Source organism: Physella acuta, unplaced genomic scaffold (assembly GCF_028476545.2).
Source record: "Physella acuta isolate Inbredline_101_S28 unplaced genomic scaffold, ASM2847654v3 ptg000831l, whole genome shotgun sequence".
In the NCBI taxonomy this organism is placed as follows: domain Eukaryota; kingdom Metazoa; phylum Mollusca; class Gastropoda; family Physidae; genus Physella; species Physella acuta.
The window spans coordinates 302,255-326,168 of NW_026732349.1; the positions used below are offsets into that span (position 1 = coordinate 302,255).

Below are 23,914 nucleotides of genomic sequence, written 5' to 3' on the forward strand. Positions count from 1 at the left end.
TGACCCAGCCACCTGGCCAGGAACCCGCTAATCTGTGACTGTAACCTGAAATGGCTGGCCAACTTCCTGGAGAAGTTTCCCGTGGAGACCAGTGGTGTCCGCTGTCTCTCGCCCCGGAGGGTCAGGAGGAAGAAGATAAACCAGCTCCGTCCAGAGAAGTTCAAGTGTAAAGGTCAGTTTTTTACCTGTCTACCTGTGATCTCAGTCCCATAAGGTAACATGTCTAATCTCAGTCCCTTAAGGTAACATGTCTATCTGTTATCTGTCCCCATAAGGTAAGCTGCTTACCTGTGATCCAAGTCCCATAAGTTAACCTGTTACCTCAGTCCCATAAGGTAACCTGTCTACCTGTGGTCTCAGCCCCATAAGGTAACCTGTCTACCTGTGGTCTCAGCCCCATAAGGTAACCTGTCTACCTGTGACCTCAGTCCCATAAGGTAACCTGTCTACCTGTGGTCTCAGCCCCATAAGGTAACCTGTCTACCTGTGATCTCAGCCCCATAAGGTAACCTGTCTACCTGTGGTCTCAGCCCCATAAGGTAACCTGTCTACCTGTGGTCTCAGCCCCATAAGGTAACCTGTCTACCTGTGGTCTCAGCCCCATAAGGTAACCTGTCTACCTGTGATCTCAGCCCCATAAGGTAACCTGTCTACTGAGGTCTCAGCCCCATAAGGTAACATGTCTACTGTGGTCTCAGCCCCATAAGTTAACCTGTTACCTCAGTCCCATAAGGTAACCTGTCTACCTGTGATCTCAGCCCCATAAGGTAACCTGTCTACTGTGGTCTCAGCCCCATAAGTTAACCTGTTACCTCAGTCCCATAAGGTAACCTGTCTACCTGTGGTCTCAGCCCCATAAGGTAACCTGTCTACCTGTGATCTCAGCCCCATAAGGTAACCTGTCTACCTGTGACCTCAGTCCCATAAGGTAACCTGTCTACCTGTGGTCTCAGCCCCATAAGGTAACCTGTCTACTGTGGTCTCAGCCCCATAAGTTAACCTGTGACCTCAGTCCCATAAGGTAACCTGTCTACCTGTGGTCTCAGCCCCATAAGGTAACCTGTCTACCTGTGACCTCAGTCCCATAAGGTAACCTGTCTACCTGTGACCTCAGTCCCATAAGGTAACCTGTCTACTGTGGTCTCAGCCCCATAAGGTAACCTGTCTACCTGTGATCTCAGCCCCATAAGGTAACCTGTCTACCTGTGACCTCAGTCCCATAAGGTAACCTGTCTACCTGTGGTCTCAGCCCCATAAGGTAACCTGTCTACTGTGGTCTCAGCCCCATAAGTTAACCTGTGACCTCAGTCCCATAAGGTAACCTGTCTACCTGTGGTCTCAGCCCCATAAGGTAACCTGTCTACCTGTGATCTCAGCCCCATAAGGTAACCTGTCTACCTGTGACCTCAGTCCCATAAGGTAACCTGTCTACCTGTGATCTCAGTCCCATAAGGTAACCTGTCTACCTGTGATCTCAGTCCCATAAGGTAACCTGTCTACCTGTGACCTCAGTCCCATAAGGTAACCTGTCTACCTGTGATCTCAGTCCCATAAGGTAACCTGTCTACCTGTGATCTCAGTCCCATAAGGTAACCTGTCTACCTGTGCAACTAAGCTGTTAATGTCCTTGTGTTTAACATGAGTACCATGCTACTCATTGAGAAATACTTTTGCTGTTGCTAGTGCTAGCCTCGTCAGGTTAACCCGAACACCTACACAGCTGACAGGGGACAACTGGGGTCTTCAGATAATTACAACGTCCATATCTAACTAAAAAATTTTAACATCACCTGACCACTCCCCGCGGCCCATCAAGACCCCTCCCAGTATCCGGGCAGTCCATCCCACCACTGAGTGCTAGTCTATCGACGTGTACTAGAGCGCCTATGCTACTAGTCAACGAGTTTAATCTTAAAATCTTTTGTAAAGATATTTCTTCAAATCATAATCAATTTTATTTCCCATCAATACAGCAACAACCGAGGTATTTGACATACATTACGTCATTAACCCTGTACTGGTTGATTGATTAATTAATTAGATGAAATTGCTTGCCATTCCTTTATTTGTTCTCTGCCCCACCAGGGTCAGAACATCACCGGACCAAGAATGCCGGCACGTGCATGATTGACCGCGAGTGTCCAGCCGAATGTGTGTGCATGGGCACGACCGTGGAGTGCTCAAAACGAGGCTTGACGGAAATACCCGAAGATATTCCCATGTACACCACGGAGTTGTGAGTCTCGTGTTATCTTTACAAAACTCATTACAAAAACACATATTTTACCAAATAAAAATCTAGCGAAACAAAAAGAGGTAACTTAATAAAGTTAAATAATGTTATTATGAGTTCGATGTGTTAAAGCTAATCTACAAATTAAAATGGGAAATAACATAAAACAAGACGTTGAATATCAAGTAGGTCTACTTTTTAATTATATTTCATAAGTGTATCAATCCATAATCCATGATAAACTGTCGTGATTCGGGACATAGCCAGTTGTTAACATTATAAAAGTAACAGGAGAGTTATAAGTAGCCCGTATCTTGCAGGGGGGAGGGGGGATTCAGACGTTATTCCCTACTCCAATTACATGCATAGAAAATTCAGACAACGTAAATCTCCAAATAGAGTGAGTGTGTTGATGTATAGACTTGATTTATAATTATAGAAAAACTTGATTTTTAATTTTCTTTTGTACGACTTTGGAATTTAAAAAAAAACGCAATCATTGTCACTAGCATTAAAAAAAAATTCTCACACGGTAAATTTTGACAACTTGTATTCGTCATGCAGAGATGAGATTTTTTATGACAATGGCTTGCGAATAAGTAAATCTTTTCATTACTCCTCCACAGAAAGCTGGGATCCAATAAGATAGCTCGCGTCAAGGCGGATGGCTTGTTCAAACGTTTGCCCAATCTCCAATTGTTGTAAGTTTCTCGACTATTATCTCCTGCTGGCGTAAGGGAAAGAACTCTAAAAATCCTGGTATTCACGCCTTGAGCAAGTTTCAGGGCTAGTGACCTTGGGTGCTTAGTGGAGTTTTCAAAAGAGAAAAAAAAATTGTCCGTCTTAAGGAAGGATGTAGAGGCTTTATTTATTAGATTTTATTAGATGCATCGTGCAGGATTAAACTAGAAAAAAATTCAAGTGTAATACAATTTTTAAACTACAGGGATTCATTCATGAGAACCAACTATAGGCCCTGTATATTATTTTTTCAAATAGTTAAGCTAGAGATTGAGTGGTCCGTCAAAAACGGTGTGCGAAAGGGGGGAGGGGGGAATTGATCGTCTGACTTTAGTGGGGGGTGGGGGTGAGAAAAGAATTGTAGAGCCCAACTAACTGACATTGCGTGATGTCATTTATGAATGAAGCCTCTCTTTCTCACGGTCTCCAAACCCCAAGCAGAGCAGGGGGCTTTATTTGGGAAATCTAAAATTAAGATTCCCATTTTAAATGAATTTATTGGTGCATTATATGAAGCATTCATTTGAAATTATTTATTTGTTATCATTTTCGCAAATGCACTTTAATTTTTAAATTTTATTTTTAAACATGCCTAAAGAACAAAAACAGACCAATGTAAATAAAATTGTAATTCATTATGTTTTAAAAGCTTTGAAAAATTTAACGCTATTTTTAGGGGTGTGGAGGTTGTAGGCTGAGGTGTGACGTCATTTTCGGGAGGGGAGGTCTGGGGTTATTTTTTGTGACCACGTAAAGGCGGAGGGGAGAGGGGAGGTAAAAATCGTTAAAAAAAGCGTGATGTCATGGATGACCCACCTGAAATCTTGGTATAGAACATTATTTGGTGGGGTTTTTGCATAATGAATCTAATCTTGAAAATGTTTTAGCGTCATGTAACTTGTTTAAAACTAGATCCGTGACAATCACAAATGTATAGTGAAAATGTTTAACAATGCTTTTGTTTTCTATCAAAGGGACTTAACTGATAACGTGATACATGAGATTGAAGATGCAGCCTTTGAGAAGGCTGACATGCTCAGTGATTTGTGAGTACACTTTTGTCACAAACATTACTCCCCTTTAAATTTAAGTTACATTTTAATAAAAGTCAAATTTATTTTATGCTAGATTAATTTAGGTAGGTTTATTTTTTAAATGTTAATTTTGAATTGTTTCTATTGTTATATAGCCTAAGTTGGACTATTTATTTTGAAGCAAAAAAAATTAAAAATAAGTTACTAAGTTTATGAAATAATTTTTTTTTTCTTGGAATAAGGAAGCACATGTGAATTTATGTTTTCAACTCTGTATGTATTTTAAAACCCTCTTTGACTACTGATTATGTAATTCAAGCAGGCATGCAACAAATAATTATTTGTGTGTTAATTTCTGGCTTTAGACAACTGTCCAACAATGATCTGTCACAGCTGTCAGGGAAAGTGTTCCAGGGCCTTCCAAATGTGAAAACTATGTGAGTCTCTTAAAATTACATTTTAAAACTTTACCCAAATGGTAACTTTATTCCCAGAGTGGAAATGATGTGAGTGTTATAACATTACATTTTAAAACTATTCAAATGGTAACTTTATCCAATTGATAAATTTGTCAGGTATTGTCCCAATGTGAAAACTATGTGTCTTATAACATTACAATTTAAAACTTTATTAAAATGGTAACTTTGTCAGATATCGTCCCAATGTGAAAACGATGGGAGTCTCTAAACATAAACTAGAAAAAGTAGGGTCTATTACAACACCTATTTTATTTTCAATAAAAGAAGACATTTACATTTATTGTTGAAAAAAATTCTCATTTAGAAGCAATTGTTTTAAAATTTAAAATCTTTCTTTTTGTTTTGTAAGTCTCAGTTGTTTTTCTAGTTTTTAAACCATTGAGTAGGAAGTTAAAGTGAGCAACAGAAACTTTTTTTATTTTCTTCTTACCTATAATTTATAAAATTTGACTTTTCATTTTCAGTATGCTGCGTGGAAACAAAATTACATGTATCAACAATGTGACCTTTACTGAGACGCCTCGCCTGAGACTTCTGTAAGTCACTTGACACTTCATATTTTTATGAGAGAAAATATAATTATTTTTTTCTATAGCAGTGTTTAATTTTCTGTATTCATAGCTTTTGTTAGTTTAACCTAATTAATTAATTGCTGAATGACATTTTATGTTTAAAGAAATTATTTATAGCTTTAAGACTGGCCAGGACACTGTATGCTTAATGAACACTTTTTTGTTGTCTTTTAAAATCATCATTAATTATTTTTTAAAAAGAGTTCTTAATCACTACAATAAACAAACTTTAATGAAATAATGACAATTTTTTCAGCTCTCTCTATGATAACCAGATTAGGTGTATCATGAAAAGTTCTTTTGATAGACTTCATTATCTTTCTACACTGTGAGTTGTCATTACTATCTATATTCAGTTGTGTTTTTTTTTTTTTACAACAGGTGTTAGCGTAAATAACTTGATTAGAATTTGTGAATGTTATAGCCTATATACTAGAAAATGGCACCATGTGGTGCTATATCTTAATTACTTCACCCCAGTATCCCCCTCTTAATAATTATCAAAGGTACGTAAAAATGTTACCCTTTCAAACCTGGTGGGGCAGATGAAGTAGAATTCCGCAGTTTAAGTAACTTAGCATATGAAGAGATATAGTGGTCAGCACCACACCCAGCTGACTTTACTTCCCTTTGTGTGTGTAGTTACCGTGGGATGTCATGGTTATAAAACAAAAACAAAAGAATTAACTTAGAACTTTAAAATGCTGTTTCATATCTAATGTAACTCATTTCTATAAAAAAAGAAAAAAGTTCTGTTTTATTGAACAAACTTTAAAAAGTATATTTTTAACTCTCCAGCAACCTGATGGCCAACCCATTCAACTGTAACTGCCATTTAGACTGGTTGTCAGACTGGTTGAAAAAGAGAAATGTTATCACAGGGTCGCCCACTTGTACGGCCCCCAGTGCTGTGAAGAACACACCCATACAAGACCTTTCACCTAAAGATTTTGTCTGTGAAGGTAAAGAAAATTTCATTTTACACTGAAATATAAACATTGTATTCGTGGTGGAGCATTGACAGTGTCAGATGAATTTGATAGATTATTCTGTAAATAAATGTATAAGATTTTCTTTTCAGTAGCATATAATATCAGGTGTAGATTCATGGTCAGAAATTAGGGTTTGGGCTATGGTAAGACTTGGGTTTAGTTAGCATTGACTTTAGCAAGTTCTTTTAGTATTTTGTTTACTAGCATTAACCTACCATCATTTGTTTAAGAAGAGTGCTTTTTTTAGCATTACTTCACACTTGTATAAGAGTACATGTATCCCTTCATTATATCTATAGGTCTTTTATGTGTTGTTTAAATAAGTTTACTGTTCTTAAGGACAATAATTATCCTCAAATAATTGGAGGCCCACCTAAATGTAGGGTGCATTACTTATAAGTTTATAAATGTTATAAATGCTTTATTAAATTTAACACAATTTTCTAAATGTTTAAAAACATTGTCTCATGTTTAGAAAACAATGAACTTGGTTGCCATGTTGGAATTCAGCCATGTTGTCCAGACAGTAACATGGGTAAGAATAAATTGGAATAATAAAATTATACACAAAACAAATCATTACCATCCTCAAGTAGGTTAGTTGTTCATTTTCTAGTACTGTACTTATAAAAAGTAATTATAGTATATTTATCTGAGATTTTTTATCATTGTCTTGTGTTTTTTTTAAATTAAAGTTTTTATTTGCTTTGCTTTGTTTAGTTATTGTTGAGAACAGCTGTGACCCCAGGGCCTACTGCCCCCCAAAATGTACGTGTACAGGAACTGTTGTCAGATGCAGTAACCAGCAAATACAGGAGGTGCCAAAGTACATTCCACTAGATACAACAGAACTGTGAGTAACACCCATAGATAATATATGGTTCTTTAATAAAATGTGAAGGATTATTACATTTTGGATCACAAAACATTGTTATTGTTCATCTCAGGTATCTTGATAAAAATGGAATAACAAAAGTTCCTTATGACATTGGGCTCTTAACTAATCTCAAAAGACTGTAAGTAAATATAAATGTTACAATTTATTTGTTTAGTTTTCTTTTTATGAACTACATGATTTAAAAAAAAAATGTATCTTAAGAAAACAATATTTTAACTTAACAATAAAAAAAATGTATTATTAAATGAGGTTAACCTTTTTTTTTAAAAAAAAAAAAAACCTTTAAGAGCTAATTTTATTTTATTAAGGCTGTCATGATTGTTGACTTTAACTTTCATCCTTTTATCTGAAACCGTACAATGTTTTCTAATGAGATTATGTTTCTGTCATCAGAGATCTAAGCCACAACAAAATAGTGACACTACCTTCTCAGATATTCTCTAACCTCACCCAGCTGTCAACACTGTGAGTGAAAAATATTAGTTTTGTTTTGCTTCCTTTTAATGGTATCTGTTCTGTTTGAGTATTTTTTAAATAAAGAGCTTTATTATACTTCACTATCCATCTGTAGATCATTCTACTAAATTAGTATAATGATAGCATATTTACTGTTTAGTTAAATTCTAAAATGTCTTTTTTGTAAATGTAAAAAATTATTTCTATAAAAATCTTTTAAGTAAAGATTTTTGCATTGTTAGACTATTTATGCCAATTGATTATTTTTATCAGATTATTTTTACACAATAAATTTAATTAACTGATGTTTATGAAAATAGTGTTTTACCTGAATTAGTATTTGATTTAATTCCAGAATTTTGAGCTACAACAATCTACAATGCATTTCTGAAACAAGCTTTTCCAATCTTCAAAATCTTCGAATTTTGTAAGAAATTAATTTACAATTTTTTTTATTTATCAGCTTAAAACAAATTTTATTTCTTTCTATAATTTAAATTACCTACCGTTTTAAAATTAATATTTTATAAAACCTTCCTCAACTTTAAAATCACAATGCACAATTCAGTATTATTTCAAACAATGGTTTAAAACATCTGCAGATCACTACATGAAAATAATGTATCCTCCATACCCTATGGAGCATTTGACAGCTTGAAGTCACTATCCCACATGTGAGTTATGTTTTTTTCTAACTGTTGATGCATTTAAATGTTAGTTAAGAGAACATTTTTCAAACTCGCAAATAAATCTATATTTTAACCAATATTAAAACAAAAATTTTAATTGTGCTTATTTTATAGTATGCCTTAGCTTGGTGAACTTGATGCTCGGATGTAATAGATTATCTATAAATCCAGGATGAAAAATCAACCTTAAAGGCTTAAAATTTAAACCAAACAATAGTCTTATAATGTATAATATACATGAAGATACCCATACAGATACTTGTATTGGTTACCATGGGGGTAAACACATTAGGCCAGGGTAAGATTGACACATGAGACTAACCCTAGAATCATTGAAATTAATTTTGCTGAGTCCTCTACTTTACAGTATTAATTTAAGTATCCAGATTTTGGATAACAGAGTGGTCTCCCATCAAATTTCTGGCTAGCATCCATGATGATCCCCCTTTAATTTATATACTTCAGTATAATAGTCTACATCTCCCTTTATAATCTTATAATTCTCCTTATCACTTCCAGAGCTCTAGGAGGCAACCCCTTGTTCTGTGACTGTAAACTCAAATGGCTGTCTGACTGGATTAAAAGAGATTTCATTGAGCCAGGAATCGCAGTGTGTAACGGCCCACTGGCTATGAAATCTAAACTCCTCCTCAGTTCACCATCTTCAGATTTTGAGTGCCGCGGTGAGAAACATTTTACTATTTACAAAACCATTCAAACTAAAAATGATCAACAGATATTCAATACTTTCTTTCCCTTTAACTAATTTTTTTTTTAGTTATGCTAGTATTATTTATGTATTCTGTGTAAATGTAAACAATAAGATCTAACTTTTATACTACAGATGAGGATGATTACTAGATATATAAATGTATATTTGTTTGGGGGGGGGGGGGGTTGAGGCTAGGCCTCCCTTTGCCTCCTGAGATCCACCTTTAACTAAAGTAAACAACATATAAGCTCATTAAAATTTAATTCTTTTCTTGTAATTTAAATAATATTTTTTTCCCAAATTTTTGTCCACCATTTTTGCGGTAGCTAAACCTCTTCATCCCAGCCACATTTTAGATCCACCTATGTTAATCGTCTACTTGCACATCAGTTACTTTATAAGCAGAGTCTCACATCACTATCCTTGTCTTCGTTTTACTCTGTTCTACTGATTACAAATTTTCAAAAACATTTTAACTGAACTAAATAATATTTACAAGACCTAACAAGCAATAATCCCACCAACCACAGGGGACCCTGATCCTATTGTTGCTCAAAAATGTGACGTCTGCCTCACCAACCCCTGCAAGAATGGCGGCAAATGCAGCACTGTGGAGTTCAAAAATTTCAAATGTGAATGTACTCCTGGTTACCATGGAGATGTCTGCGACCAGCAGATTGATGCCTGTTTTGGAAACCCATGTAATAATGGTGGCAAGTGTGAAGTTCTGGAGCACGGCAGGTTCAGGTGAGTTTTGGAAACCCATTTAATAATGGTGGCAAGTGTGAAGTTCTGGAGCATGGCAGGTTTAGGTGAGTTTTGGAAACCAGCACATTAAACTTATTGTTTAGCACAACTATAGGAAAACAATAATAATAATGGTGGCAAGTGTGAAGTTCTGGAGCATGGCAGGTTTAGGTAAGTATTTCAGCACAGTACACTTAGACTTATTGTTTAGCAGAACTATAGGAAAACAAGGTTCATTTCAATGTTATCTTTACATGACAATGTTTAACTTATTGTTTAGCACAACTATAGGAAAACAAGGTTCATTTCAATGTTATCTTTACATGACAATGTTTAACTTATTATTTAGCACAACTATAGGAAACAAGGTTCATTTCAATGTTATCTTTACATGACAATGTTTAACCTATTGTTTAGCAGAACTATAGGAAACAAGGTTCATTTCAATGTTATCTTTACATGACAATGTTTAACTTATTGTTTAGCAGAACTATAGGAAAACAAGGTTCATTTCAATGTTATCTTTACATGACAATGTTTAACTTATTGTCTAGCTCAATTATAGGAAACAAGGTTCATTTCAATGTTATCTTTAAATGACAATGTTTAACTTATTGTTTAGCAGAACTATAGGAAACAAGGTTCATTTCAATGTTATCTTTAAATGACAATGTTTAACCTATTGTTTAGCAGAACTATAGGAAACAAGGTTCATTTCAATGTTATCTGTAAATGACAATGTTTATAAGAAATTTTTTCCAACACCCCAGATGCCAGTGTCTGAAAGGTTTTGAAGGAGACAGATGTGAAACCAACATTGATGACTGTGTGACAAACAGGTGTCTGAATAATGCAACCTGTGTAGATGAAATAGAGACTTATTCTTGTAGATGCAGAGAAGGATATACTGGTATATTTTTTTACAAATTTCTTTTGGTTCTACAAAATTTAGTTTTAAAACTCAACATCCCATTAATGTTTTGAGTAATAACTATTTCTTCTTTTTTCTTCTTTGTTCTTAATTTGTAATAATGAAAGGGGGTTTCCCCAACATAATAAAATATTTCATGTCAACTTGTTATGCGTCAAATAGGCAGTTGACTCTGATTTCAGCTTCCTTTTCTTTTTTGATTTGCTCCCATAGCCTTTGTCCAACCAAGAACAAACTACAAGGCAGCAGTTGTTTTAAATATTCATCTTACATGGGACCTTTTGTCCCAATTCTAATTTAGTCATAAAACTGAACAGTTAATCTCCATCTCTTAATAAACCTATTGGCCTCCACTTTATTACAAAAGACTTGCTGTTCCCAGCTATCGAGTATCATCTGCCTGGGGTTCGAACTCGAGACTTTCCTGTTTAGCAACCATGATCTTTACTGACTCAACCATGCCACCTCCTTATTATGTTTAATTTATCCATATTTTTATTTCCTAAATCAATGATATAAAAACTTTTGTTTTAAAACAGGGAAATGGTGTGAAAGCTCTATACCATTCTGTAAAGAAGGTTTCAACTATTGCGTTAATGGTGCAACATGCGTGGCTAAAACTGCTGGTTATAGGTAACAATTATTTGGTGAAGCCAGTTCTCTATCCTGACTTTGATACATTTTACAAACTTTAAGTAGTTAATTGCTCCAAATTAATATGGGTTAGATCTTCATTAAAGTGTGGTACTTTATAAGGTATAAAAAGCATTGTATTTTTGTTGAATTTTGATAGTTGAGAATTATATTAATAAGTAGGCTAATTAACAACAGAGCCGGCGTTAGGGGTACGCGGGGCCCCTGGCCAACCATCCGCGCGGGGCCTTATATTTTTTCATTGGTGTATAATTAAAACGTGTACAGTGAGGCGTTTTTTTTCTTCTTCTCAACGCGAATTAATATTTATAACGATATATATGGTATTTTTAAGCTGCTTATCAATGTCGTATTAACATTAAGACACTGATTAACAAACAATTTGTTTACTTAGAAGTGCTTTTGAAACGCTGCTTGTTTCTGTTAAGGCTTTTTGTTTGAAAAGTAAAAAATAAAACAGATATGAGTTTAAGACACGCTTTAAAGAGACGATGAACGTCAGCTTCAAACTTGATTTTTTTTTTACATTTATGTTTATTTATGAAAATCTTACCAGTACGTTCACAAACGAAGATCTACTTTTCTTGCCTTTCGTGAGGAAAATTCCATTATTATATCATCATAGTCCAAACTGGAGGCTATGTCTTTTTCTATTTTTCTATCCTCGCTTTTGATGCACCTTATTCATACTTGTGAAATCTATCTCTGTCTCTTGTAGCCATGGTGTAGAGGAAAAATGGTGAAATCACTTTGAAGCAACGTTAAATCGGTCCACAGTGGCGGGTGATAGTATCGATATTTTCTCAATTTATCGAGTGTTAACAGTGGCATTCAAAGTGTGTGGATGCCGGGGAAAATAGCAAAACATTGATAGATTTCGGAATAAGCTCGAATCGTGAAAAACACTGTTTACGGCTATAGATATCCAAATGAAATGACTCTCAAATGTAATCACGGACGCTCGGTAGGGTGGAACACTGGGGGGGGGGGGGGGGGTGACAGTTGGTGGGGTGAGGTAAAAGGATAACTGTACATTTAAATCTATGGGATGCCAAACCCTAAAAAAATCAGTTCGGGTACTACGTTACTGGATCTCTGACCGCAGCAATTCAAGAGAAGGTGCGTGTTTATAGAGCGCCCGCGTATTACATTACAGATTAAGACCGCGTTATCACAAGAGAAGGTCCGTGTCTATAATTAGAAAGTGAACTATGTGACAGCCAGCTTCATGTTATTTATGAGTTTCGCGATGGCATGCTCGGACTGCCGGTAATTTAGACGTTTTAGAAATCAGGAGAACTTTACCATAAAACAGTCTCGGCCCTATGTATCAACAGTATAGACTTTATAATTTGTTTAGTGTGTCACCGGGTGACACCATTTAGGGGGGGGGGGGGTGACACCAAGGCAAAAAATAGCAAAATATATAGAGAAAAACTTGAGGGGGGTGCAAATTGAAAGTTTGAGGGGGGGGGTGCAAATCGAAAATTTGAAAGTTTTTTCCCGGGAAGGGGCATGTTCCCATCCGCTCTCTCTCCCCCCCCCCCCCTCCTCCTCTGCAAGCCATCATCAGGTCACTGACTGTTTACTACAGGCACCCCCGCCTGCTCACTAAAAAAAACGTCTTCAACGGTCCGCAAACAATAGGGTATCTGTTTACGTTTTCCCCGATTTTACCTCCCATGTCAGGTCGGGGGCTAATTCGCGACCGCCATCTCCAGTCACCTCAGGACAATTGCGAGTCGACCGTGCCAGCGATGTGTGACACTAATGTCTTTCTTTAGAATAACGGTCTGTCCCAGTCCATGTAGAGGATAACTCACTAACATCAGCCGTGGCCTCCGTTTTAACATCCAACAATTTCGGCCATTTAGTTGGGTTTTTTTTTTAAATTTAATTCAGCAAAGGTTATTTAAGTTTACAAACTAATTCAGGCAACAATGGCGTTGCTGAAGCGCGGGGCCCCTTCAAGCGCGGGGCCTGGTGCGACCGCCCCGTTTGCCACCCCCTAACGCCGGCTCTGATTAACAAAAGACAAATAATTACAAATTATGTGCACTTTTGGTGCTTTTCAGTTGTGAGTGTTCCCCAGGCTACACTGGCAAAAACTGCTCCGACAACATCGATGATTGTAAGTCACATGCGTGTCTTAACGGCGCTTCATGTGTAGATGGCCTGGACTCGTATACATGCATGTGCTCCCCCGGCTACTCTGGCCGCTTTTGTGAGATAGCACCAGTACTGGACTTAGTACCGCTACCCAATTCCCAAGAAAGTGCACCGGCCTGCCGGCTGCACGAGTGCCAGAATAATGCAGTGTGCTACCAGCCGGCCGGTTCGCCTGATTATAAGTGTAAATGCCCTCCAGGTACATGACTAGCACTGCTAATTTTTATGTTTTGTTTACACACATGGGCAGTGCCACCAAACCCTACCAAATTAAATTATATTGCAAAACTATTTTTATTGTTTTAAAAAAACGGTTAACTGGCACTGCTCATGTTTGCTAATTTGAAGATCTGATTTTAAATATTTTTTAATGTGAGACATTACAGGAGTTTTCATTTTTAGAAAAGAGATAATTTTCATTATTACAAAAGAGATAAAGTGATAATGTAAAGTTAAATTTGAACAAGAACTAAAATAATGGTAGACTGTAAAAAAATTACTTTCATTTAGCTAAATATTTTAAATGGAAGTTATTATAAACTTACCTTGAATATACATAGAAAATAAGAGAATATCTTGTAGAAATCAACCATGCTTGAAAGTAAAGTAAAACAATTAAAGAGTAAAAGTTTTTAGTTGTTGATCTGCTGAACTATATAAAATCTATGTCAAATCTTAATGAAATCACTCTTTTTTTCAAAAGTAACAATACTCAATGACAATTTATTACAAAAATGCTCTAAACCTATTGATAATTCATATAACCAAACACTTTTTTCTTTTCTTTCAAGACCAGTAAGTAAAATGTAAAGTGCTGTCAACAACCCATCAGTGCTATAATAGCCTAGAAATAGAAGATTGAAATAGCTTTTTATTTTAATTTCAGTTTTTTTTTTATTCAGCTTACTTACAAGATTAAGACCATAGATTCTGCCACTTAACTAAAACTAATGCTTCAGCATAGACATACATGTTGTAAATGTGTTTTAATTATGTTGATTAGTTAAATTAAGTAAGACTGTTGTCTTGACAATGTTGGTGATACACATCTTGCACAGAAACATTTAATTACACAGCTATTTACATTGGGTTAAAGCATTGGTGATAAACTTGAGGAAGATGGTGGTGACTTAGATGGTTTAAAGAAGAAAAACTTAGTCCACATTCCCATGCATGATAGTATTGTCATAACTTCATGTGTACCAGTCGTAAATTTAATAATTGCATGACACTGACTTGCAATTTTTACACAAATATTGGTTAGGTTTTTCAACTTAGACAAAACAGAAAGATGATGTTGGTAATAATTGGTATTTTTAAAAATCAAAGTAAGCCAAGATTAAGGGCATTGGTAAATCAAAGTGTAACATGTTTCATTTTTTCAATGTAAATAAAAAAAAATTTCCACTACACATAAAATTTTGTGGTCAACATATTTATTGTAACAATTGTAATTATAGCAATTTTCACATCACAGCTTATTTTATTTTAACAATCTTGAAATGTTTATCTTTACATTAGATTTTTATTCCAGTAATTGCATTACCATTCTGCTGTAGGACTTTTACAAAATTGTTTTGTAAATAAATTCTTATTACATTTTGAAATTATCTGCAGGTTTTGATGGCAAAAAATGTGAAAAGTTGTCCAGTGTGTCGTTCAAAGAAAAAGATTCCTACGTTAAGTTGCCGAGGGTAGATTTCCGCCAGGAGACAAACATATCCATCACATTTTCAACCAAAAGCCACAACGGCATCCTGCTGTATGCCGGGGAACAGCAGCATGTTGCTGTTGAGCTGTTCCGGGGCCTGATCAAAGTTAGTTTTGACATAGGCAACTACCCGGGGTCCACGATGTTTAGCTACGAGAGAGTGGACGATGGCCACACCCATCAGGTCACAATGATCATCAACCAGAAGAATTTCACCATGACCATTGACAACAATAACGCTTCTCGTACTATTATCAATGAAGGGGCCATCACTCACTTGGATCTTCATGACTCACTCTACCTGGGGGGTCTGCCAAGTATCATCAATGCACAGGCTTTCAAAAAGTGGCACATTAAAGACAGTAGCAGTTTTATAGGTGAGTGCCTTTTTCTTTAAGGCCTTCTTCATGTATAACATAACTTTACATGCTAGTTAATTATTACTCAAGTTAACTATAGCTTAATTACAATATTTTTAATTACTTAAATACTAAGTGATGTGTATGGGAATGCATAGTAGAGCACACACTTTTTTACCCAATAATCTTTAGCTCAGTTTCCATGCTCAATTTGATATAGTGATCTGGGTTCAACCAGTCCTTATTAGCAGTTTTACCTAACTTGAGTCAGACAGAGTAAAGTGATGCAGCATAGTGCTTAACAATCCTTTCATCTTCATACACTGCAATCAACAAAACAAACAAAGGCAATAAAGGGCAAATGAAGAAGGGTTTAATTCGTACTGGCAGGGCACTTTTCTTTGTATTTAAATAAGGTGTTAGAACATGTTTAAAATTTCCAGATCTTGTTGACTGCAGTGCACATGCTAATCATATAAATGTGTTGTGTCTTGTGTCAACGTGCAGGCTGCTTCCTGAAGGTGTATATAAACAACAAGCAAGTAGATCTGCTGTCTGCGCATGAGCGCTACAAGGTTATCCCCGGCTGCGACTCTGTCAGCCAAGACCCGTGCCACAACAACCTCTGCCAGAAAGGGAAATGTAAACCACGCCGCAGAAAACCAGGCTACCGATGTAAATGCAACCGTGGCTATTCCGGTACATACTGTGATAGAGGTGGGTCATCCTTATCAGCTGGTGTCAGTTGTGTGTTTAAAATAGTTAGCTGAATGGGAGTTGTATATTAACTTGTCCACTTTGTACTGTGTGAGGTGACTTTTTTTCTAACCCTTAGAGGACTTCATTTCTAGCTACTAATTTTAAAAATTCAACGCTGAAATATCAATCTCTCAAAGATTCCTAACTATCTACTAATCATATTTTCAAAAAAAAAACTATCTCAATTGAGATAGCATTTGGCTACTAATACTCTATATTTAAAAGTATACCAACAACCTCTAAGGTTTGTTTTATTTTCACCCCCAAAGTACAATTTGGTAGAAGGCAAGAGAAAGAAGTTGGCAAAAAACGCCTTAAGACTTTTGGGTTCTAACTGTGGCTGTCTCCATTTGCAATAGTAAGAGTTGTTTCATTTTTTTTGTAATATTCATTTTCAGAATTATTGTATATAATTGTATAACTGCACTGTATTTCTTTATTATGAAACCAACATTATTGCGATAGGATAAACATACTACTTATGTATAGGTATTTTTTTTTCTAATTGTAGCTTCACTTTCCTCAACGCCTGCCTGCAAGATTGTTGCTGATAAAAATTATTTCATTGACCCCACCACGAAATGTAAATCAAGGACAAAAATAAAGTTTAGAACCTGCGCAGGATCGTGTCATACAGGCTACTGCTGCAACCCCAAAAAAATAAAAAACAGGAAGGTGCGCTTGTATTGTGATGACAGAAGCAGTTACATGTATGAATTGCAAATGATTCGAAAATGTGCTTGCAAGAAGTGTGTCAAAAAGTAATAGTCCCATATCAATAACTCTTATGGTGGTCCATAAAAGATGTCACGCTTTTTTTTTTGTCATTTGTACTAGATAAATTTAGAACTTTAAAAAAATTGCAGCAGGTCAATATAAGATTCAGTGATAAATTTGCATAATTTACACACAAAAATCATTTATTTTCAAACTAACTGCTAAAATTTAGTTTTTTTTTAAAAAAACAACCTTAAAATGAAAAAAAAATGTTGCATTTCTTTAACCCCCACTCTCACAGGAGCGTGATTCACTTTATGGACCACTACTTATTTGCCAAAACCTTTATGTTTATTATATAAACACAAATAACTAGATTGATGCTGAATTGAATTTCAGAACTTCTAATTTTAATGTGATTATATTAGTATTCAATTGAACATACAAATGGTTCAAATGAAAATACTTTTTAAACAAATTAAAACCATTTCTCAAAGTCTTTTAATTGTTTTGATATAAGGAACAATTCTAACAAGGTAATAACTTTAGTCATCAGCTATTTTTCAGTGCTTATTTTCTAATTGATGTAAAAAGTAAGAATAGGAGCAGAGCCTCTCTGGCATTCTCTATTTTTTGTAAGTCTCTTTTACATTTTGTAAAAGCATGAGTTATTCAGTTAGAAGTTGATAGGTTTTTTTTTATTTTACTAACATTTTTATTATAAAAAAAAATAAATCACATTTCAGAAAATCAATTTTTCATACAAGAGCAATTATCCCCATTAAAAAAGTATGTGTTCAAAGAAATAGACATAATGTGCTAAGACAAATACACTACCTCAAAATATGCTGCTTATTAAACCAAAGTAATTCTTGTATAGAGCATTTCTTTATTCTTTTTGAATTTACATTTATGCCTGTTTGAAAATTATCAATTAGCATTATTTAAACTGCCTATTTTTTTAGTTTTAAAATATTTCTTTTTGACATTAAGAAATAGTGTAGTGAAAATACTCTTGAACTCTAATCTTTGCCTTAAAACCTTAAAAATAGTTAATAGAATAGATGCTATCAATATTGATTTTAATCTTAATAAAATAAATGTTTATTAAAATGCACCTTACTGTTAAGATTTGCTGCTTAGTTTTAGCTAGGAATTAGGCTAAACTGAGCTTGCAATATTTGACAATAACATCTCAAGTGCAATCTTAATGGTTTTATTACCAACTAATTGAAGTCAGTAAATTTGTTTCATGTTGACACTGGTTGTTTGTCTTATGTCAGCCAATATAATGATCTTTATTACTAACTTCTTGTGGTGCAGTGATTAATTATCATTCTATACATTGTCCAGCATTTGAATTATTAAATTAAATGATAAAACATTTTATATTTTTGCTTCTTGTTATAACATAATTAATGAAAAAGCACCAAAAGGAGGCCTATATTAGGAAAGATATACAATAATTGTTTCTACAAAGTAGGGTTTAAGTAACTGCAGTTATAAAGATTATGCCCTCTTGAGTTTTGTTTACATTTCGAAGCTAAACATTTATTTACCATTATAGAAAAGATTTCCAAAACTTGGCTAGATTTTAAAATACATAACAATTCCTAAAATATGTTAATCAATCATTTGTACAGTAAAGAGTGAATGTCTGTAAGCTGTCTAGTCTACACACCCAAAACAAATTTAAAATTCCTTCACAAGATTTGTGATGGAATGTCTTCTTTCATTTATTTGATTTAGGGAAACTGGCAAGCTGTTATTCAGTTTTTCATGTTCATATTTGTCATGCCTACAGAATCCCTCATACAAACATTTCAAATAAATGTTACCATTTAATGAAAATCAAGGTAAACTAAAATATTGCATTTAATATTAGGAGATGGTCTTACAGAGTGTACAACTGGCAAGAAAAAAAAATGTTTTAGTTGAAACAATGCCAAAGTTTGTGTTGAAATACAATACATCTGTAAATACATGTAATATGTTTTTGTACATATGACATAAGTCATACATCAGCTAATTATTTGTAGATTTGGTAATTGTCATGTATTTATTATATTGTATTTTTAGATAAATTTAGAAAAAAATAGACTAATATGTATGTATGTGCAAAAATGTGTTCATACATATATGCTGTTTATTTAGTAATATACATATGTGTATAATATAATTATTAAATGTGATAAAACTAAACCATTCTGTGTAAACTGTTTTTGACTAAGTTGTTTTATAATGTTTTGAGATCCATGTGTGTTTTGTGTTTCTAAATAAAATGATTGTTTGCTTTAAAACAAATATTGTTAATGTATGGATCCACAAGGCATTCTTTATTTTCAGTCATCACTTATATCTACAAAACCTTGAAATACTAGTAGTATGGTATTCAAGTAAACAGATCATATATTTAAAGTAGACTATCCAAATAAATGAAAAACAGTTTTTTAATTAATATTTTAGCTCTTTTAAAACAATATTTATAAAACTTTGATTTGGATAACTTTTCTATTTACAGGTTGTATGTTTTGAAATAAAATATTAAGGTTCTGCTTTTTTATAAAACTTCTTTGTGAAAAGGAATATGAACGTAGCTATTTTGTGCTTTGTTTGACACTTTGTAAAGTGTGAAAAATGTCAAGTTTCACATTTTATCATAACTAAAGTTTGACAGTCATGGTATGTAGTTTATTATGTAATATATTTATTTTTAAAGTGTATGAGTGGTGTGTGTATATATATATATATATATATATATATATATATATATATATATATATATATATATATATATATATATATATATATATATATATATATATATATATATATATACACATTTTTAGTGCTGCTGCTTTATTTGTTCATTGAAATTAATCATGTACATTTCTCACAATAGCTGTATTACAAATTAGCACAGCTGTATTTTACAACCAAAAAAAAATAAATTATTACAATTGTAAAAAGAAAAATTTGTTAACAATTCTACTGAGCTTATGCTTGAATTTTACAAGTTTTATCATGTATCATTTTGACATTAAATTGATTTCAAACTATATTTCTTTTAATACATTAGATTCTTTAGCTATCCCTGTCTAATAATAACCTTGTTAGGTAAATCAGTTTAAAATGCAGAATATAATTTAGTTGATTAAAAGATGAGTTAAAAGTACATTCCCATTTTGATTACGTTTGTTTCAACCTTTCGGACATCTTTATTTATATTTTAAATAAGAAAATTTAGATTATTTTCTGTAAAATATTGATAAAAATTTAATTAAGTAAGTCAAACACTTGATATGTTTCTAAATATGTATAATGCATATCCAATTTTTTTAAAATGGCATTAAAATGTGTATGGCCCTGATGGCATAACTTAATAACCATTTATATCTGCTCCCACGACTGAATCTTAAAGAATATATTGTTTCTCATGTCTACATTTTTGTCATGGTAAATAAACATTGTTAAAGCAATTAAATTTTTTTTTAATTTTTTACATAAAGGAAAGCAGGCTGAAGTTGGGGGGCCATGGTGCTCACGGGGAGCCTGGGGTGCCAACTCGCACCTTCCTGGGTTGGTGGAGGATGCACATTATTCAATTTAGTGAACAATTATAGTGGCTGATTATATCCGTAGTGTATTGCACTCTTTGAAATGAACATAGGTGCCATAGTGCTCAATGGGGATCCTGTAGCGCTCTGAGTTACCCAACTGCCACATAGATAGATATAGATCTATCTATTAAAAAAATCCTAACATCGATCTGTGCTACTGTCATCGCCCGCTGTCGTTAGCGAGAGGAAAATCCCGTCTGAGTCGACATTAATTTTAAAAATCAAACACGCTTATGTTTTTACAAACGTGAGCAGATCATTGTGAATTGGTATATCTTGTCAGCAGGAGAGATATTCTGCAGCATGTATTCATGGATTGTTATACTTGCAAAAAGTGTAAATGTATAAACAATTTTTAAAAATGTAATTTATTTTTTATAAAGTAATTTTAATTATAAAAAAAATTTACAAACAAAATCTTCTAAAATAGTCCTAGCACTACTCAAACATACCTCGTGACACTATCTTTCACACACAGTACATCCAACCCAGTTCATAAGACTCCCATTTATACATTTTTCTTTGGCTACTTCTTCCAATCCACATTCACAACATGTCACATTCTCATCACAGTTGGCCTCCTCGTTCATCCCACACACAACACTGGCACTCATGTTATCATCATCATCCGCACGCACATCTGTTTTCCTTTTTTTTTTAAATTTGTATTTTTTATCATTTCTGTTGTTTTGGCAATGTCTTGCTCAATGTCTTTATCACCAGCCGGATCTACATCAGCAGGGAGTGGACGTTTATGCCCTGAAGTCTTATACGGTCGCTTCCTTGCAGTCTTTCTGAGTTGGTTCAGATTTACTAACTTTTTGTTGTCAACTGTCAATAATCCAACTGCCTGTCTGGCCGCCACGATGTGGTAACAGTTACCGACGGCCGGACAGGAGCATGTTTCCCTTGGGAAAAGGGTGACAACCCTGGGGTCTGTTGACCCTTAAATGGTGAACACACTAAGTTTAGTATTTGATGTTATTAGTTCATTGTCAAGCACAAATTGTGCACTTTCTGCAACAGTTGCACTGGGCAAACAGTCCTTCCCTTTGGGTGCAGTTACATAGACTACTTCCTGTTGTAAGTTCTCACCAATTCTCGCAACAATGTCATCAGGGTTAAAGCAGGCGGAATTCTGGTGTGCTCCTCATTATATGAGTAACAAAATCATGTTTAAGGAGCCAATTCCCATTAGCCTTCGTCCTCTGTAAATTTCTGGCCAAGCCTGAAGAGGCTCAAGACCATAGCGTCAACAGGTGCTTCCTTCCAGTGTTGAATTCTTTTAAATACAGCATTAAAAGATTCACTTTGGTTCGCTAAGACACAAAACACGAATATGAACAGAATATGAACAGAATGAAAAAAAAAATGTGCGTCTCTAGATAATCTGAATAAAGTCTGCTATTGACAAAATGACCATTTAATAGCTAAAATAACACCACCACCAAAACCAAACAATTCATATGAGTTCAAATTGATTTAAAAAATAATAGAAGTTGGTCCATAGCATACGACATAGCACGAGCAACTGATAATGTCGGTGACGTCACTTTTATTTTTTCCCCCAAACAGCCAGTAAGTGAAAAAAAAAACTGAGGGGATTGTGAGTTCATATAAGCTTAGGAATTTATATGGTGAAAAAAAATCGTGGGCGGCGGTAATAATATAAAATTTCTATGCAACTTCTTCTTCGTTCTTAATTATTAGTGTTGAAGGGGATCGAGATTTATCTGCCAGTGGGTTTGAGACTCGAGACTTTGTTCGAATTTATCAAACACGAGCTATTTGCCGACTCGACCACGCCTCCAACACAATTAAGCGTTACGTGTCAACTGGTTATGCGCCATTGAGGCCATTGACTCCGATTTCAGCCTGCTTTTCTTTTTTGGATTTGCTTCCATAGCCTTTGTCCAACCAAGAACAAACTACAAGGCAGCAGTTGTTTAGTTTTGGAGTTGTCTCTCCTAGAAGAGTGGCTGTCCCCAGCTAACGAGCCTCATCTGCCCGAGGGTTCGAACTCGAGACTTTTCGATTTAGCAACCATGAGATTTACCGACTCGACCACGCCGACCCCTCTATGCAACAATACAAACTATGTTTGCGGCGGCAGCTGCTTCTGGCACGGTGATCTTCAAAGCCGATAAATCAGGCAAGCCTCAGTGTTCCACACAAATGAAAGAAATTGATCTATCAAAAGATGGGAAAGTTGACAAATCATCAGTATGTTTAGCGACGGAAAAATCGGAGTTTTAGTAATGTAAACTAAACATCTTTGAAGTCTGCATCAAATACAACTGTAAATCAGGTGCGGGTAAATTTTTTGCAGATATCTTCGCATTTTAACACCACCCAGCATAAATATAGGGTGGTGGTAATATGTGAGACAAAAATGTCACGTGACCGACTGTTTTCGTGCCCTTCTCGCAGTTTACCACCATTTTGCTTTTCGCGCCTCGCAATTTCCCAACACCCGAGTTACTGACCCAACTCTGGGACATTTGACTGACTTGAACCCTGATTTGAACTCAAGACTTTTGAGTTAGTCTAGCTTTCTACCGCTGGGCCACACTGTCCCATAGTTTCCAAACTTGAGACTTTCGATTAGCAGTTATACGCTCTAACAATAACATCCAACCATTAGGTAAATCTAAATCTACTCAATGTCATTGAGATTGAAATGTCATTTAACATTTAAATACTTTTATTTTTATTTCATTGATGTTAAATAAATGCAGAAGATACACTGCAGACTTTTAACATTTAAATATTTAAAATGGAAAAATTATTTATAAATTTATAACTTTAATATCATTGTTATAAGTTAAATAAAAGTTTATCCATAACAAAAAAAATATGATCACCCCATAAATAAACTTACCCTACAGTATCTTTTATTGGGGTCTGTTTTCTGTATAGATTATAGAACTGCTATACCATGGTTGTTGGAGAAACTTATGTCCATTGACCATTGCCATTATGAAGACTGTTGACACTGTTGTAGCGTTTTGTCTAACGTTTAGAGAAAGATCAGGTTAATTTATGAGTTGCAATTTCAAAACTGGTTGACATTTAATTCATTCAAGCTACCATTAGTGACTCGTTACTTCGATGAGGTATTAACTTTTTAAACTGCCCGCTTAACCAAATGACATGAACAGTGAACTGTTTTTGGTGTGTGTTTGTTTACACTGGTGACTAGCGTGTACTTTAAAGCATCACTCTCTACACACTTAGCAGATAGAATAGAATTGGCCTACTAATGGCCAGGTAACCAGATTAACACACTATGCTGTCCCCATCACCTCACCCCCCCCCCCCCCACCCCAGAAATCATCAACACAGGTCTGACACTAAAGTGTGCAGTGGATTGTGTGTGTTAAGTCATGGACAAAGGAATAACACAATATTGAGTATGTCCTGACAATTTCCCAAAGCATC

At 34.8% G+C, this 23,914-nt stretch overlaps 1 protein-coding gene across 4 annotated transcripts in view; it reads left to right on the forward strand.

The window, feature by feature from the left end:
- Positions 1-19,581, forward strand: part of LOC131951840 (slit homolog 2 protein) — a 120,930-nt gene extending 101,349 nt beyond the window's left edge. For 2 of the 4 annotated variants that reach the window (XM_059314239.1, XM_059314240.1), the window contains exons 16-37: positions 9-172; positions 2,086-2,236; positions 2,860-2,934; positions 3,949-4,020; positions 4,374-4,445; positions 4,952-5,023; positions 5,316-5,387; positions 5,858-6,021; positions 6,527-6,586; positions 6,772-6,904; positions 6,999-7,067; positions 7,343-7,414; positions 7,761-7,832; positions 8,008-8,079; positions 8,614-8,777; positions 9,337-9,553; positions 10,324-10,463; positions 11,024-11,117; positions 13,214-13,506; positions 14,925-15,395; positions 15,885-16,094; positions 16,648-19,581. In XM_059314239.1, coding sequence (XP_059170222.1) covers positions 9-172; positions 2,086-2,236; positions 2,860-2,934; positions 3,949-4,020; positions 4,374-4,445; positions 4,952-5,023; positions 5,316-5,387; positions 5,858-6,021; positions 6,527-6,586; positions 6,772-6,904; positions 6,999-7,067; positions 7,343-7,414; positions 7,761-7,832; positions 8,008-8,079; positions 8,614-8,777; positions 9,337-9,553; positions 10,324-10,463; positions 11,024-11,117; positions 13,214-13,506; positions 14,925-15,395; positions 15,885-16,094; positions 16,648-16,901 — 3,163 coding nt within the window. In that variant the 3' untranslated portion in view covers positions 16,902-19,581. Of the gene's footprint in view, positions 1-8; positions 173-2,085; positions 2,237-2,859; positions 2,935-3,948; positions 4,021-4,373; positions 4,446-4,951; positions 5,024-5,315; positions 5,388-5,857; positions 6,022-6,526; positions 6,587-6,771; positions 6,905-6,998; positions 7,068-7,342; positions 7,415-7,760; positions 7,833-8,007; positions 8,080-8,613; positions 8,778-9,336; positions 9,554-10,323; positions 10,464-11,023; positions 11,118-13,213; positions 13,507-14,924; positions 15,396-15,884; positions 16,095-16,405; positions 16,495-16,647 lie in introns of all 4 variants that reach the window. The other 2 variants (XM_059314241.1, XM_059314242.1) reach the window with 2 other exon arrangements.
- The last annotated feature ends 4,333 nt before the right edge of the window (positions 19,582-23,914 follow it).